This window comes from Artibeus jamaicensis, unplaced genomic scaffold (genome assembly GCF_021234435.1).
Source record: "Artibeus jamaicensis isolate MK-2021 breed Jamaican fruit bat unplaced genomic scaffold, CSHL_Jam_final contig_387, whole genome shotgun sequence".
Lineage (NCBI taxonomy): Eukaryota > Metazoa > Chordata > Mammalia > Chiroptera > Phyllostomidae > Artibeus > Artibeus jamaicensis.
Window position 1 is genome coordinate 43,173,533 of NW_026521812.1, and position 13,884 is coordinate 43,187,416.

The window sequence follows — 13,884 nt, forward strand, 5'->3', positions numbered from 1 at the left end:
CTTGATACAGAAACTCAGCAGGAAGTTGATAGGGAAACACAGCAGGTGCCTTTCTTACCAGCACTGTATGAAGAGTAACATCCTTCTGAATTACTCCACATAAAGTAGATGCTTTCTGCCCTGCATGACTCTTCCTTTTTCCTCTCCCCTTAACAGAGTTCATTAAATACCTGCCTCATGTGGCTGCATTTGGGGACGGAAGAACCAGCTGTCCCAGAGTAGAATGCTTTTACTTCCCCCCAGAAAGGCCCACCCTAGGATGGACTTTCCCAACCCTCCCACCTTAGCCCATCTTAATCTCTAATCTGCATCCCACTTTCTGCCTGGTATTGGCACAGTCTCCAGGTTATTACTACCCCTGAACCAAAACTTTATAAGTATTCATGACTGGCTTTGTTATATTTGTTTTTCTGCTATTTAAAATAATTGTGAAATTAGATGCATTTGATCTGGGCCTTATTAAGTAGTCTGGAAATGTTTTGTACCTAGGCCTACATGAATCAAAAAAAATTTAAACACCAAGTTTTCAGATTGATTGCTGCTGACAAGCACAATAAATATAATTGAGAGTGATTAAAAGAGTTGGCATGACCTGAGGAGAGGCTGTTGTAATTACCGATAGTGATGAGGGGCTGGAATTTCCCAGAAATCTTTAGGACACAGTGTTCTGCTTACGGAAGGTCCACGCAGCTGTTTGAACCGATGGGAAAGAGAACGGGGTTACTTCACAGCAATATAACTTTAGTGTCGATTAAAACTTTCATTTTTAAAGTGCATGTGAATCACTTGCATAACCCCAAAATTCATTTTTAAAGGACTAATTGGCTCCTTCTGTAAAATGGCAATGTCTGGCCAAAGAGCCATTTTTCTTTTCAGATCAGCACGCCTCCTCACTGACCAGACATACCTGATTCTGATCTGCTGTGCATTCTGCCACTTCATCAGGTTATATAAGTAAAGCACTGGGGGTTTCCTTCCTTTTCCAGGTGGCCTTTTTGAAGATGTAACTGTAGGAGCCGAAGCACTCCCCTCCTCAGCACGGAGCACGCGGGCGGCCTCCCAGCAGCCGGCCCAGTGATTACAGAGACAAGAACCAGCGCTACCGCATGAGAGCACAGCATTGAAGTTCTGAGTTTTACTTGCTTGCATTCTTCTGTAAGAGAAGAGTTAACATCAAATCTTTGGAAAATCAAGGTGGTGAAGAAAGTCACGGTAGCAGGATGAGATAAGTATAGACGTCACGTCTCTGTTTCCCACAGAGAAGAATCTTCAAATATGTGCTATGTCAGCACCACCTGGAAAGACATTAGCTAGTGGAGACCCATCTGTCCTGGGCGGACTGCAGACAGGGGCTTCGCTGGTGGAATTGAATGTTAATGGCCATACATTTTTGGAAATAAAGTTTCAAAGAACTTCTTGGGTTCATATAAAGAATTTTATATATTGTTCAGAGGAGATGCTCAGGCAATAAGTATTGAATAAATGGTTATCAAATTAAAGGTTTTCCCATTTATGCAGGCCTGCGTGTATTCCTTTGGTTCTTTATTTCCTTTACCAGTACTATTGCAAATCCACGTAAGTACCTCACTGGCATGCTGTTGCGAAGTTGTCATAGTCCTTATGTGCCAAGGCAGGTGGTGAAGAAGCTATTGGATGAGAACCACAAAATCAGAGGGAGTCCTACAGAGCCCAGACCAGCTCCTGATTTTACAGAGAAGGTCTGAGTCTTACCTATTACCACACAGGAGGAGCAAAGCTGGGACTGGAGCCAGGCAGCTCCTCCTCTCCCACTGCGCATGCAGGATGGTCTCTGGGTCGCAGCTGTACTTGCTGCGTATCCAGCCGATCGGCATTAATCTTAGCCTACAGACCATCCCTCTACCTCTTTCTTTATTTTAAAAATAAAAATCAAACAAAAAACCACCCTGAGTTTTCTGTCTCCTCATTTTCTAACTTAACACAGGTGTTACTGGCATTATGATTTGCTGAAACTTTCATGATTTCTTCTTCCTTGGAGTTTAATCAAAACCCGTGTCCTGCCGGCAAGACAGCGGTGCAGCGCTCAGTTCTGTACCTGGTGAACTGACAGGAAGAAACCCCAGGTGTTTCATCCCACAGACGTTTTATTAAGCACAGTTTGAAACACCGAGGTTCTTAGTAATATGTCCAAGACTCACAGCCATACAGGAGAATTTGTTTGGCTTCACTTAAGCTACTAAACTCCCAAACACCATGCTGACTTTTTGTGCTTTCTATTGCTGTTCTCCATTTGGTACAGAGCAAGGTTTCTCAACCTGGGCTCTGTTTACATTTTGGGTCCGATAATTCTTTGTTGTGGGAGACTGCCCTATGCTATTGAGAAGAAAAACATTTTACTATACCCTCCTCGATTCAGTGGCTGGAGCTTGCGACTCAAATGGATAAAAGACAGATTAACAGAAAAAGAAAACTATACATACCTCTGCTAAGGAGTTTCAAAGGAAATGAGACCCCGGGAAGTGGGTAGAGGATTCAGGCTCATATAACCATCATAGGTTAAACAAAGAAAAATGAGGTTTGAGCTTCTAGGCCAGGAAAGGCAAGTTATAGGAGGATGAGAGAAGGACGTGTGTGGTTAATGAGGCTTGTCTGGTAGTGCAGGTAAGAGTTTCTCAGCTGATACAAGTTGTCTCCAGGAACTGCTCTCTTCCTGGTATAGAGGCATCTTTACAAATGGAAATTTTCATTATAACTATGAATATACTTTACAAAAGGGAAAAATTTACTCTTTATTTTTAGGCAGTTATGGTGAGATAAAAAGCTTTTTCTGCTTCTGCTGGACCTCAGTTGACTTTAGTTCAAAATAGTTCTTATGCCAAAGTTGCATATTTTGGGATGACATTCTGGTCCCCTTCAGTGCACTGGAGGATGCTTAGCAGCAGCTCAGCAGATACCAGTAGCCTCCTCCCTGGTTGTGACAGCAAAAAAATGCCTGCACACAGTCCCCTGCTGGCCGAAATCGACCCCAGGCTGAGAACCACTGCTGTAGCCCATGTGTCTGAGAAACAAGATTCGGTGGCTGATAAGGCTCCGTGGAGGCCGCCCCAAAGTATCGGAACCACATAGAAACTTCATTTCTTTACTATCTTTTCTCCTTTCTGTCCTTTTGATTCAAACTGGCCTCACCCATCACCCTGACTGGCCTGCCACCTTCTCCCTTGCAGCACCACTCTCAACCATTAAGCCCTCAGGACAGTGAGGTTCTAGTCAGCATCAAATAATCTTAAGAACAAAGTCTCAGGTCTGTTGATGCCAGAGATAGTTGGGTGTCAGTTTTGTTTCGGCTCCAGGCCGAGAAACCCTGGCAGTGCCCTGGCTGACATCAGGACCAGGTGCCCTGGTCGGCTGCCCCCTCAGAGACCACGACCCTAACTCCCTCAGTCACCATGATTAATGACCTTTCCCTTACAACCCACCCCTGGAAGCCAGGTCTTTTGAGCCTTCGCTAACCCATCTCTGGGCAGGGCCACTTCCTAAAAGTAAACCCTTACCTTCTTTGCAGCAGAGTCCTGTTTGTGTCTTACTGGGCTTTGATGCACACAGCTAAATGGACCCCCTTCAGTCGGTAACAATATTCCATTTTGGCATATTGATTATTTTGAATTAAAGTTACTTAAGAAATGGCGAGTGCAAGAAGGACATTCTGACCCGCCTTTGTGTGAAATCTGCCTGTAGCAGGAGATAGAAAAGACATCCTTATCACCAGAAATAGGAAATTCTGGATCAAAAAGCCTGAGCAAACACTGCTACTTCTTTTCTAATGAACTATCCCAAACCCAAACCCTTTTGTCTTGGCAGTTCTTCACAAATGTATTGTTTCTTTGTCTGAACAGTATAAAAGCTGCCTGCTTGGTGACTTTGAGTCTTATATTTCTATGAGCTCCCATACATACAAAATTAAATTTTTTAATGTCTCATGTCATTTTCATCTTGAGGTGAACTAAACAGCCTACCTAGGAATGAAGAAAGAAACGTTTTCCTCCCTTACAATCGCCTGCAGTTGTGTATTGCCGATGATACAGCCATCACAAAATCTGAGACATTCTCTGGCATGTGGCCAGGGCTTACTAAACTATTGTTTTCACAAATGAATGCTGATGAATACCCTCGTGTGTGAGTATTTCTTAAGAGTTCAGTTAGTATTAATCCAATGTTGGAGCCTGGAATAAATTAGATGAAGCAGGGCTCTGCCGATGCATAACACATTTTTTTCTGAGATAGTTTTCCTCTCTCTAGGAAAGAAAGAAGTGTTTACCATACTGATATTCACTTATAGTTTAGATGGTGAAGGTGCTCATGATTCACAAGATAACTACCGCTCAGCCCAGCTAGAAGAATATTCTAATGTACTCACCTTGCCTCTAAGCCAAGGCGACTCAAGCGCAGTGAGACCCTGTTAGCTCCGCCTGGGGTGTGAGGAGGGGCCGAGCCAATGAGAGAGTTCAGTCCGGTCCCTTTCTGACGCCACAGGTGGAGTGGCTGTGAGGAGCTCTGAGGGAGGTCACACACAAGACCGATTTCTGACTACAGAATGCGTCTACCGTGTGTGAAGTTATATGTATCATGAAACAGAAACTTGTCATGATGAAACTGTCAAGTTCAACAGGCCTTCACTTCCTCTGAGCCAGTGCCCGGAGGGAGCTGTTAACATCCGGTCACTGGGGAGGGAGGTTACAGGGTGATGTGTCTGAGCCTGAGAGTCCACTTCATGGCCACTGAGGACAAAAGAAAGGGAATGTGACCCTTTCTTTCCGACTAAATGAAGAGAAATTTTCCTCCTTTCCGCCTCCTCCTATCCCCCTCCTCTTCTCCCCTTCCCCCAGAGAGAGAGAAAGACAGAGATATCCAGCACTAAAACTTTTTAAATTCAGTAAACCACATTGGGAGGGCTAGAGCAGTACCATCAACCAAATCCATTTTTTAAAATCTCTAAAAAATCATGGAAATATATTAAATAAGTGGTTACTTACTTATTAAGTCACATCACTTAAATAAGTGGTTCTGTGAACTTATTCTCACTTAGTAAAATTACAGTACATAGATGTATTGAAAACTTCTATTGACTATTCATTTTGGCAAGTGAATTGCTTAAAGTTTATTTAACATGTATATGGAAGACCCACTACACACCAGGCAGAGATGAGTACAGCAGATAGAATCTATAAACCGAAGGACCTGCCCACATGGAGCTTACATTCTTATGGGAGGGAACAAAAAAGATACGGGAGGGGACATATCTTTTTTGTCCCCTCCCATAACTATTATAGAATACTATGTTATGTTATAAAGTAATATAATTTCTGAAAATAACAGGTACAATAAGAAACAGCTGGGCAAAGGGAAAGTAAAAGGGGCCAGGGGTGGTGTGCTATTTCAGACAGGAAGCATAAGCTGAGCCTCAAGTGTATGCATACTGTTGCTGCCACCCATGGTCACACTGTTCCGACTCTGTCAAGAGTGACTGTGGAGATACATTATTAAATGCCAACACACTGAGTAGAAATCGCAACCTTACATTATTTTGCCTAAAGTAGCTTGACTAAACAAAGACACAGCAATATTAACAAAGCCTGTTTGATTCCACTGATAACAGAAAATCTGCCTAGAACCAGCCACTCAAGTCATTGGGCTCATTGCACTAATGGCTTCAGTGATTAAGCCCCATCAGTAGCCCCTATAGTAAAAAGTGCTGACAAGGGTAAGTGGTTTTGCATGATAAATAAAGCCTGCCTAGTTGTTGTCCCAGAACATTTGTTCTCAGTCTATAACAAAGATTAATTAGGACCCACTTTTTATTGTAATTTAGGGTTTGTAGGCACGATTGGTGCGTCTCTGTCTGTAGTTAGAAAATCATTACCATTTATCTTATACATCAGAGGGGTGGTTTCCACCAATTGCTTATCCAAGAGTTCTACACATTCTTTTACTTATCTTTATTCATTTTACTTTATTTTAATTTATTGTTGACACTATTACAGATGTCTTAAATTATCTTAAATACTCAAGAGCACACTCATCGTGACTTCGTATAACAGTTTCTGTTTGCCTTTTGAGAGATGCCTCAAGCTTTCCTCTACTGAACCAGAGCTCACCATCACCCCTTAACCTGGGGCGGGGCAAGTGGGAAGAAGTTAGTTGGAAATAACTTGTTTTAATAGATATTCTCTAGTTTTAAGGAAAGTGACAGAAACAGTTGGCCCAAAACAACACCTTTAAAAGCATCCAACCTGCACTACTATTCTTTTTAAAATGCGGCTCCATTTTCATTCAGGAATAGAATGAGCCGTTTTGTTTTCAGTCCTGTCTGAGATAAATTCAGAAGCCCATTTGCATGTCCCCGCACTGCTAGGCCCTGTGGCTGCAGGTGTGTGAAGCAGAAAGCGTGCCCTGGATCTGTCTCTTCGTAGACCTGCCCACCTGTGGCCTGCCCCAGCCTTTCCAGTCAGTCTGGGAGCTGATTACAAGGCGCCTGCACTTTCGTCATTCATTTCTCTCCCATACTGTCCACAGTCTGATTAGTTCTTTCTATAAATCTTTCAATATTTTTATGTGCTCTCTTTTAATATGTAATGGATTAAAACTTTTCCTCTTATTACTTGTTTTGGAAGCAAAAAAGGATTTTTATTGCCATAATTTGTTTATGCACTCTATTATAATGGCTGCAAATTTCAATGCATCTGCCAAAAAGACTCAAACCAGGAACGCCATAGAGAGTGACTTCACATAAAACAGTGACAGCCATGGATGAGCCTTCCCAACTCAGGAAAACAGGACTTATTGCCCTCAGTTCAGAACCTGTCCAGGCCTCTGGAGGCCATTGCAGGCTTTTTGTAGATTTAAGCTGGGAAAGGAATTGTGGAAACAAAGCACTTTATAAGTGCATGCATAATAATGGCATCTCTATTTCTTCACTGATTCTTAGGAAACCAGTGCTCGGGAGCAGGGAACACATCTCTCTGACCTGCACCTCTGCCATCCCCCACCCCACTCCTTCCAAACCAACACCATTTCTAGGAAAATGAGCCACAAGTGCCAGCCTTGGCTACTCCTGTGCTCCCTTCCAGAATCAGAATCAAGACCTACAGGTTGCCCTTCCAGAATCAGAATCAAGACCCTTCCAGAATCAGAATCAAGACCTACAGGTTGGTAACTTTCATGGCCTCTTCAATTGAAACTTTCTCCTGATAGGAGGATGACTATCAAGATTAATCATCATTAGTTTTATGTTCCATAGTCTTTATAGTATTAGACTTACAAAGTATATCGTCCACTTACACTCTCTGAAAAAAAATACTTAGTTATAACTCCTCCCTCCTCCCCCAAGTATTCTGAACAATAAACTCAACAAAGGGCACTATAAATTTTCTCAAAGGTTCATGTGATTATAAAGTTTAAATGTATAATGCTATAAATGTTAAGAAAGCATTCTTGACATAAGGTAACAGGAATTGAAATAAGATTCTACCTTTTAATTCAGTAAAATCTGAGAAGTGATGATGTCAAGAAGAAGAAAAAAACTAGCCAAGGTTCTTCCTCATCTAGCACAAAGAGAAATAAATATATTTTTTTAATTTAAAGAAATCATCAGCCCTGGCTGGTGTAGCTCAGTGGATTGAGCGTGGGCCTGCGAACCAGAGTATCATGGTTCAATTCCCAGTCATGGCACATGCCTGGGTTGCAGGCCAATTCCCAGCGGGGGACACACGAGAGGCAACCATACATTGATATTTCTCTCCCTATCTCCTTCCTTTCCCCTCTGAAGATAAATAAATAAAATCTTAAAAAAATAAAATAAAGAAATCATCAGTAAATTGGAAATGTAAGTATTAAAAATAACTAGGAGAAACAATGAAAACTTGATCAATAAAATACATTTCCTAAGTATCTTTCCAACCCTGTGGTAATTGTTCAAGGCAATTTTAGAATAGTGTGTTTTAATAAAAGTGTTTATCTGTTTCTCTGCTTTATCCTGCCAAGCCAAGTATGCTCTCTAAATAAAGATTGCTGCCTATGGAACATTTGCTGGTTGTACTGCGTACACAGTCAATAAAGTTCAAAATGTAAACCATCACCGAACTTGGTTTCTGCTGGAATTAAAATTTAGAATGAAGGTGAGAAAAAACACATGAGAAGAGAACCCTGCAAAGCAGCGAGTGATGATGCCAAACACTTGATAGGGACTCCACGGGCGTGGGGGTCCAAAGATGTCCCTGCGATGCATGTGATCAGAGAAGATGTCCTCGTTTGGATGCGGCAGGCTTTACCGTGTGCTTTGAGTGGTAGCCATGCTTTGCAAAGACAGGTCACAGGAACAGGAAGAGCATTTCAAAAGGGAAGAACATTTTGCTAGATTGGAGGGGTTGATAGAACAAATGACTAAGACAGAAAAGCGTTCTCATTAGATTGTGAAAGGCACATGAAACCAGGAACTTTGTCCTTTCTTTCGACTTCTCAGGGATCCGGCATAACATGGGCAGAAAGCACATTTTTTTGTGTGCCCTGTGGTCCGCTTGAGCACTAGAACTTAGATGTGGGGGATAAGAGAGAGAGGGCTCTAGGGTCAGACTGCCTGGGTCGAAATGTCACTTGTTGTGATCTAAGCCTGTTCCATAACCTCATCTTTATTGTTTTTTTAAGTTTATTTATTTTTATTTTTTATTGTAATTGTTGTTCAAGTACAGTTTTCTGTCTTGACCTAATCTTTAAATGAAGTTTTAGAAAATGGCCTCTCTCTCGTAGGGGTGTTGGGTGTTACGTAGGTTAATGTACACACCTTTAGCACACTGTGCGTGATAGATTTTAGCTGTAGTTATTCTGTGAAGTGGCTGCTTCCTGCCACTCCTCTTCCCTTTGTCCATGAAATTTGTTTTCTGAGATTTTGAGCAGGAGAATGACACAAGGAAAGTGATGCATACCAATCTCATGGCAGCGCACAAGGTGGACTGAGAAGACAGGAAGACTTATTATAAAACAAGAAGAGGCTTTCCAGTTCCACAAACATTGTCAAAGAATGTTTTGACCAAATAACTTTGTCAGTGTTTACTCCTATTCTGCTGTTAATCATTTTTGAAGGCCATTAAAAGTACACTAGAATACATTCTTTTCCATTGCAGTCGGCTTTGATCTAACACGGAGCAGGAGAACTCATTCTAAGCATTTTCCCATACACCTTTTAAGTGAGTCCTTTGTTTCAGAGCCCTCTCTTGAGAGCAGAAAAGCTTTTCCAAAATCTTTAAAAGAGGAAAGAAATCCAGCCCAGAAGTTTCTGACCAGTGATCCCACAGGGACAGAAAGAAGTTCAGTTTACTTTTTATGTAATTTCTAAAGTACCAGGATTCCTTTTTCATCGCTCAGTGTCGCTGGTTCCCAGGAGAACAAGATGGAGTCTTCACGGTGAACAGAACCACTTCCCTTATACTCTTAATTCTCTCCTGTGTTTTTCCCCTCGCTTATTTCAGAATTATGCTGTGGGGTCACAGCAATGTAAAAAATGAATACTTAACCAGAATAGCACAGATGGGAAAGTTGTATATGTTACTAAATTTCAGATATATGATCACTTCTGAGAAAAATAACAGTGTAGACTTGAAATGAATTAACACCTAATGTTTGAGTAACCTAAGTTTATGTAGTCTAGGTAGTCCACTCCAGCATTGGGGAATAGACAGATGGGGTCAGCTGAGCACGAATAAACCATATTTCTCTGGTTCTTATTCTTACCTACTATTGAAAGTCCTGCAACTCCCTGCAAAATACTCTAATTATACCATGGGCGCCTTAGAAGGTGCTCATAGATATCACCCATCATTCGTCATCTACCCCATGGCACCTGCCATTTCCCTCCCTTTCATTTTAATGCAGCATCACCTGATGGCTAGGATCTCCCCTGCTAAGATGTCCAGTGGGACTGTTGTGTGGGAAGTGTGGTGCTCTCCTTCCCAGAAGCTACCAATAAAGCAAAAGGGCGCGATAGTCTCAGAAACTTAGATGAGCCAAAGTTTTGTTGTATAGGACGCAAAAGTAGGGAGAATGTTGGTCCTTCCATTCTGTGCTATACTTGTTACATGGATCCCCAAATGGCACTTTCCTGCACCCCAGTGTGTCCATTATCATGGAGCTTTTAGTAAAAATTTCCTTATCAATTTGTAAAACTTGAAATCCCCATTCCTGCCCAGGGGGCTAGACAAATTTTGAGGACCATACACTAAAATACCATATTTATACCCAGCCCATGTGCAGAATTTTGACCTTTTTTCAAATGAGTTTTTCCCAGGAAGTCTCATGGTCCCTCGTATAAACAGACTTAAACCCCAAATTCCAGATGTTAACACTCCTTGGGTTCAAGCTGAGATTCCAAAATATGTTTGTATTTTTAACTGCTCTACCTTTGCAGAAATAGTGTAACATAAGCACTCACCATTTTTCTCTCTTTTTAAGTTTTCAAGCCGTGCTGTAGAACCACTGAGCTTGTGGCTGTGGTTATGGTGAAAGTTTTGCAACCACATCTTGTCCTAGAAACGCTATCTTCTTTATATCTCGGGTCATTCGATTTTATTTTATGGAGAAAATTGCTACGTAGCAAAACTTTTGTGTAGAGTTCCCCACTAAACTTCTGGATCAATTTATAATGATTTTTGCATTTTATTTTGTGTAATAAAATTAAGCAACAGTTGAACTTTTTGAAGGGCGAGAGCCCCTTGAGGGCAGGTCCAATGTTTTATTCATCTTCTTAACCCTGTGCCCAGCATAATGCCTAACGCAGACAGTGCATTCAGTAAGTACTGGCTTCATTAATTACTCTGTTGGGGACACGAACATTGGAAAACTCAGAAAGTTGGATCAATAGGGCATGAGCAATTTGAGTGAATCCGTTCTTACAAAATGTTTATGCATCTCTCTATTAAAAGATTCTACATTCTTCAGGGTTTATTGCCAATATCACTTTCTCTCAGAAACTTATTTCTTATCAGTCCCAGCTCAGAAATATTTATGTTTTGAACATATATTTTTCAAAAGTAAAACGATTACGTCTCGGTCCTTTTGGAAATGCATGGAAGACATTTACCTATGGCTGTACAATGCAGGTGAAAATTCAGTCTTGATGTTCTTAGATGAATATAACAACCCGGTAAACAAATCCATTCAGTGTCCTGACTTTTTTCTGTTCTGCTTTGGGAAATTTAGTGCAAGTAGCACTTTATCTCTTATTAATTCCAAAGATGACAGACACGGGATCTCATTGTCTAGTTAGTGGAAGCTGTGTTCTCTGATTAGCTGCCTTGCCCTTTTTGAAGCTTTGATTTATTGGGGCAGACCACGCACTGGCTTTTGCATGTGCTGAAAGCAACCTAGGGTAAGGAATAATTTATAGTTCTCCCTTTGTAGCTGAAAAAAATAAAGTAAAGGTTACTTTCATTATACTGCTATAGGAACTGTTCTAAAACAAAAGTAAGGGACAGTAATAAGAGGAAACCTATTGAATGACATTGAGCTATTGTTTCAGTTAACTTTAAAAAAATCGCTAAAATGATATTTTGAAGCAGAATCAGCCTTCTGAACTTTTATCTGAATTTCACAGAGAACACTGTCTCCTCCAGTTTGGCATCAGGGCTATGTGCAGAGTAGCCTTTCTGCAGCTCCCAGGCAAGTTACATTTGCCAAAACAAAGCCTGAGTGGAAAGTAGCAGGAAGTAACCGCCTGGTAACAGCCTTACCTTGTCCATGACTCCTTGCTGATGTTAACTTGCTGAGACCACTGACCAGACTTTTCCTTTTAGCCTTATACTTTCTAGCTTCCACTTCATCCCGTGTTAATGGGGTGCCCTGCCTGAAACACCCCATCCAACTTGTTAAAGCCTTTCCTCATTTTCCCAAAGTAATTATCCCCATACAAACTGTCCCATAGCATTTTGTTTATACCTCGCACTTCAGATTCTTTCATCCCTGTGTTGTGTCATAGGCTTTTGAGTTTAGACTTTCTCTGCAGTTAGACTGGAAGCCCTTTATGGTGAAGAACACCATCCTACTCATCAGTGTGATTCTACTACTTACCAGTAAATTCCTTGAAATGAATTAAACTGAAATCAAGACACACTCACCTGGTCCTGAGTAGAGGCTGCTTTTCAGAAATGGCTCCCTTTCTTCTCTAAAGCAGAGGACCATCTTTGATAACAGACCATAACTTGAAGGAGTTGGTGGTTATGAAGCCACATGGTACAGGATGTCTTAGAAATAGACTCAAAGTTTTCACCACCCAAAGCCCAAACCAGGTAGGTAAATGCATTGATATGAGTGAAGAATAGAGTTTTTTATGTTGACATATTCTTAATGTGAAATATGTTTTCATTAAAAAAAGGAGTCCATGTCATTCTCTACCTTGATGTGTGTGTATGTGTGTATACATACAATTGTTATAGGGCAAATTTGACAGGCAGACTAGGAAACCACACCAAAATGAAATCAATAGATTTTATAACTTACTGATTACATACACGTATAATTTTTAAAAATTATAATCTAACTTTAATATAGGGAAGAAATGAAAGTGATTTATAATAATAACCTGAATTTTGGTGTGGAAGTGATGAGCGCTCCATGTCATTAATCATCAGAGAAATGCAAATTAAAACCTCAATGAGATACTGTCTCACACCTGTCTAAATGACTATCATCAATAAATCAACAAACCATTGTTGTCAAGGATGTGGAGAAAGGGGAACCCTTTTGCACTGTTGGGGGGAGTGCAGACTGGTCCAGCCACTGTGGAAAGCTGTATGAAGATACCTCAAAAAATTAAAATTGGATCTGCCTTTTGACCCAGCAATTCTACTCCTGGGAATATATCCAAAGGAAGCCAAAACACTCATTTGAAAGAACATAAGCACCCCTGTGTTCACTGTAGTGTTATTCACAATTGCTAAGATATGGAAGTAGTCCAAGTGTCCATCAATAGGTTGGTTGATAATACAACAATGGGACATTTACACAATGGAATTCTACTTAGCCATAAAAAAGAAGAATATTTTACCCTTTGCAACAGTATGGATGGACCTGGAGAGCATGTTAAGTGAAGGAAACCAATCAGAAAAAGACAAATACCATATGATTTCACTCATATGTGGAATCTAATGAATAAACTGAACTAACAAGCAAAACAGAGACGGCCTCATAGATGGAAAGCAGATGATGGCTAGTGGGGGGAGAGGGAGGTTAGGGGCTGGAGGGACTGAGCAAAAAAGGAAAAAGCGCTCTTGGACATGGAAAGTAGTGTGGCGATTGCTGGGGAAAAAGGGGTTGGAGGGACTAAGTGGTAATGGAAAAAATACAATAAAGATCAAATTGAAAAATAAAATAGAGTCAACCACTTATTAGCTATTTGTCTTGGGAAAATTATTTAATATCTTTAAGCCTAAGTTTTCTGTGAGATGGGGCGATAATAGGAAGGACCTAATTTTTAGTAAAATGAAGATGAGAATCATATTGACTTCGTAGGAGTACTGTGAGAAGTAAAATGAGAAAATACATGTAAGATGCGGAGCAGAGCTAGCACATTTTATAAGGTAAATGTAGTGTTGAAAGGAGGATAAACTCTAGAGCACAGGCGGCAAACACAAGGCCCAGGGGCCTAATCCATCCCCCCACCTTGTTTTATGGGACCCAGCACTTTGTTCCTGCGCAGCAGCAGCACGGGGCTCTCGCTCAACTGCTAAGGAGCAGTTACATTTACACAGTCCCCAAGTTGCATTTGGCCCTTTGAAGATGTGACCCCGGTGAAAATGAGTTTGACACCCCCGCTCTAGAGCACCAAGTTGCCTGACAAAAGTATACACTATGGCGTTCCTTTAA

General features: G+C 41.1%; 1 protein-coding gene across 2 annotated transcripts in view; it reads left to right on the forward strand.

Annotated features, from left to right (window-relative positions):
- UBE3D (ubiquitin protein ligase E3D) overlaps nucleotides 1–1,718 on the forward strand; it is a 137,104-nt gene extending 135,386 nt beyond the window's left edge. For both annotated transcript variants that reach the window (XM_037143798.2, XM_037143799.2), the window contains exon 10: nucleotides 987–1,718. In XM_037143798.2, coding sequence (XP_036999693.2) covers nucleotides 987–1,007 — 21 coding nt within the window. In that variant the 3' untranslated portion in view covers nucleotides 1,008–1,718. The remainder of the gene's footprint in view (nucleotides 1–986) is intronic.
- The last annotated feature ends 12,166 nt before the right edge of the window (nucleotides 1,719–13,884 follow it).